Raw genomic sequence first — 3,527 nt, 5'->3', positions numbered from 1 at the left:
GATGCTCGGTTCTCATGCCTGCCCAGTGCCTCCACGGGCCTCTGTAGGAGCAGAGGCGGGACCCCGGGCACCTAAGTGCGCACAGGGCCCCGCACACGGCAGTGGCAGGCTGTACTCCATCTTCACCCAGGGCAGCAGATGGAGCTGAGGCCTCCCAGCTGCTCGAGAAGAAACGTCCCAGAGGCCGGGAGTACCTGGCTTCAGCAGACAACAGCCCGGTCACCGTCCGGTTTATTGCCCCGCCCGAGGTGGGAGCCCTCTAGCTGCGGTAGGGAGCGCTGTAGGGGCAGTCTGGGCGCCCAGCCATAGGTGGCAGGTATCCCAGGAAACAGTGGCAGACCAGGCAGTAGGGGAACGGGGCCAGGGAGGAGGAATGGAGGGCATGGGGTCAATGGGCCCTGCGGCCTCGACAGGCACCCACGGGTGGCACAGAGGCATCATCCCGGGGAACACAAGGGAGGAAGGTGCAGCAGCACAGGGGGAACGGCAGCCAGGTCCACGGGCGGCGGTGGATGAGGGTACATATGCAGGGGCGGCAGGGCGAGGCACAGCACGGGCAAGGGCGGGGCACCGCCACGGGTACGGCCACGTCAGCCACGAGAGCCACGGGCGCACCGGTGTCCTAGGGCTGGTACTCGGCACCGCGATGGGTCGGGGGGGCGCTCAGCAGCCGCCCCGAGGATGGCGGGAGGGGCGGACTCGCTCTTGACTGGGGCGGGAGGGGCAGACTTGCTCCTGTCCTGGGCAGCGGGACGGCGATGATCCTGGCCGCTCACCAGCTCCTGTTGCTGCTCCCGCTGCTGCTCCGGCTGGTGCTCCGCAGGGGACAGGAGCTCCTCTGGTGCCCGCTGGCGGGATCCGCCTCCGCTGGGCTTCCCAGCCCTTCAGCCTTGTCCTCCTCCTGCCTTTGGGCCGCCTTCACGCCCGCTCTCCTCTTCTTCAGCAGGTGGGGGCAGTCCTTCCTGAAGAGAGGGCTGCTGTAGAACTGTAACTGAGGTTCCGAATGGAAAGGGGGGCAGAAACTCCAGGTCACGACAGGGCCCGGGGCACCGGCAAGGCCGCTCTGGGTGCCTCCGGGCTCTGAGCCAGGGGTTCCAGGGCCTCCCTCTCCAGAGGTCGCAGCCCCAAAGGGAAGCTGTGCCCCTGCTTTCCCTAGGCCACATTCGCTGACTTGAAAGCCCCAGTGCCCTTGGGGGAGGACAAGAGCCACCTGCGCTGGGGATGCGGACAAGCCCGCAGGGGAGAGGGGTAGGGGCTTCCTGAAGGAGCATCAGGGCCATCCGACTACCCCCTGGCTGGGTGTCCCTGGCTCTCGGCCTCCGGGGCCCATCCTTCCACCCTCGGCCGGCTGCCCACGGTGCTCGGGGATGACACTGCCCTGGCCAGGCGACCCGGCCCCCACAGAGCTCTGACTCGGAGCTACAGGTCAGGGACGGGTGTGCACAGCCACCGAGGACCTTGTGTGGCGGACCCCCGCAGGAGGGCAGGAGGGCGGGGCTTCTGGGAGTGAGGGGTGGAAGGGCCGGGTGGCACTCGGGGTGGCCCTCCACCCCCAGGGGTTGCGAAGCCATGGGCACGGCCAGTTGAGCCGGTGCCCCTCATCTCACAGGGACACCAAACCGAATGAGAAACAAAGAAATAGGAAAGGTGGGGCAAGGGGGGATAGTGTTTCCTGGGGAGAACCCTGGGGGCCTCCTTCCTTGCCCACTCTCCCTCTCCCGCATCTGCTCCAGGTCACACATGTCCCTCATGGGGTATCTGAACACAACGCCCCACCCACTGGGCACTGTCCTGGGACCTCATCCAGGGCTCGCTCCCCGGCGCCACCCCTCGGCCGCTGGGGGACACGGGCCCTGATTCCCTGGCGGTGGTCCCGGGGTTTCCAGCCCCCCGTCCCTGGCCCCAGCGCCCCAGTGCCCACGGCTCTGCTCGGCGGGGCCCGAGGGGTGCCGTTACCTTGCTCAGGACACGGACCGGCCCCGGTCCCACTCCCCCGGTGAAGCAGTTGGTGAGGCAGAAGGATGTGTGCACGTCCTGGCGCAGTTTGCTGAATCCATAGAGGTTCAGCTGCCGGATGAAGCTCTTCGTGCAGTCGGTCTCAAACACCTTGTCGGGCCCGTCCCGCTCCAGAATCTCCTTCTGAAACAGCTTCTCCTTGAGGCCGATGCTCGTCCCGTCCTTCTCCCACCAGATGGACGTGAACCGGCTGCTGTTGAGGAGCCTCCACAGCTTCTTGGGAAAGGGCAGACAGAGCAGGTTGCCGCCTGCCACCAACAGCGCATCCTCCACGGTGCGGGGCCTCTTGAGCAGAGGCTCTTGGGCCAGGGCTTGGAACGTGTTCTCTTCCAGGAGCAGCCTGAAGCTGGGGTCCTCGGCCGCCAGGGGACCGGTCGGGACGACTCTGCTGCAAGAGCACTGCTCTGCCAGGCGGCGGGAGCCGCGGCTTCTGGCGGAGGTGGCTCCCTGTGCTGGCCCGGCCCCGGGCCTGTCGGATGGCCGTCCTCCTCGCGAGCCATCCTGAGCAGTGGCCCGTCCTTCATCTCTGTACACAGGACAGTGTGGCATGGCCAGCAGTCCCCGCTGACGGCAGGGCTGCCTGGGACAGCACAAAGGGGCTGAGGACACTTGGGGGTGACATCACCAACAGCCAGCCAGTGACATGACAAAGGGCTGGCCGCACGGGCCACCTGGCTGCTCGCCACCCTTTGGGGCCCACAGGGTCGTCCACCGCTTTACTGAACGCGCCTGACGATCGAGCCGAACACTCGCGGGCCCTCTGCCCCCCATCCGGGGGCGCGGCTGCCCCGCACCCACACATGCACATGCTGACTGAGTGGCTCACGGCTCATTCCTTGGGCCCCTGGGCCCCTGGGCCCCTGGGCCTTCTGCACCTCATCAAGTTTCAGGCTTTCCAGCAAGGAACACGCGCCCCGCTGGTTGACCAGGGTCAAGGCCGCGGCCACGTGCTCCTCTTAGCAGGGTCCTAGCCAGGGCGGCAAGGTCCTCCACGGGGACCCTTCCGCACCACCCACTGTGGGTCCCCGGAAGGCACATGGCCGACTGCTCCTCAGGTGCGTGGCCTGGCCAGGTGCCCCGCCTACACCCTGCAGACTGAGGAGGAGGATGCAGAGGCCGCCTTCTCCGTGACTCACACGGCCTGCACAGGTCCTTCCTCCGCACCCCGCCACTGACTCCCAGGAAGGTCCTGGGCTCTCCGTGACAGGGTGGGGGCCGCTGGCCTCACACCGGGCTTACATCACTTGACTAACATAGCAGGGACACCAGTCCTGACTAGTGCCCGGGGTATGAGCTCCGAGATCCTTCTCTGGGCTGTGCAGCTGGGAGGATCAGTAAGAGGTGGCCAGGCAGAGAAGCCTCTCTAGCACATTCTCCCCCTCGTGCACGGCCAACTCCTCCCCAACTCGATTCTGGCTTGGCACTGGATGACCTCCGGAGATTTCTGTGTCTCCAGACTTGAGAGCATTTTTTCTAAAGCAAGTCCTAAATAGTCTGTGGCCACTGACTTC

The 3,527-nt window shown here is 66.3% G+C and overlaps 1 protein-coding gene across 1 annotated transcript; it reads right to left on the bottom strand.

Moving 5' to 3' along the window:
- Positions 1–206: 206 nt before the first annotated feature.
- Positions 207–2,573, bottom strand: LOC140629684 (heat shock transcription factor, X-linked-like). The gene is made up of 2 exons (XM_072819225.1): positions 1,957–2,573; positions 207–991 (listed from the first exon to the last, which is right to left on the bottom strand). Exons 1-2 carry the CDS (start codon positions 2,563–2,565, stop codon positions 773–775), a joined length of 828 nt encoding a protein of 275 aa, XP_072675326.1. The 5' UTR covers positions 2,566–2,573; the 3' UTR covers positions 207–772.
- Between the last annotated feature and the right edge of the window lie 954 nt (positions 2,574–3,527).

Source organism: Canis lupus, assembly GCF_048164855.1.
Source record: "Canis lupus baileyi chromosome X unlocalized genomic scaffold, mCanLup2.hap1 SUPER_X_unloc_2, whole genome shotgun sequence".
Lineage (NCBI taxonomy): Eukaryota > Metazoa > Chordata > Mammalia > Carnivora > Canidae > Canis > Canis lupus.
The sequence above is the reverse complement of the archived record's forward strand: the minus strand, read 5'-3'. Positions and strand labels throughout refer to the sequence as shown.

Coding starts and splice junctions, on each gene's coding strand:
- LOC140629684 (XM_072819225.1), bottom strand. CDS start 2,565: ATGCCACACTGTCCTGTGTACAGAGATGAAGGACGGGCCACTGCTCAG. Junction 992..1,956: donor CGGTCCGTGTCCTGAGCAAG/GTAACGGCACCC, acceptor TCGGAACCTCAG/TTACAGTTCTACAGCAGCCC.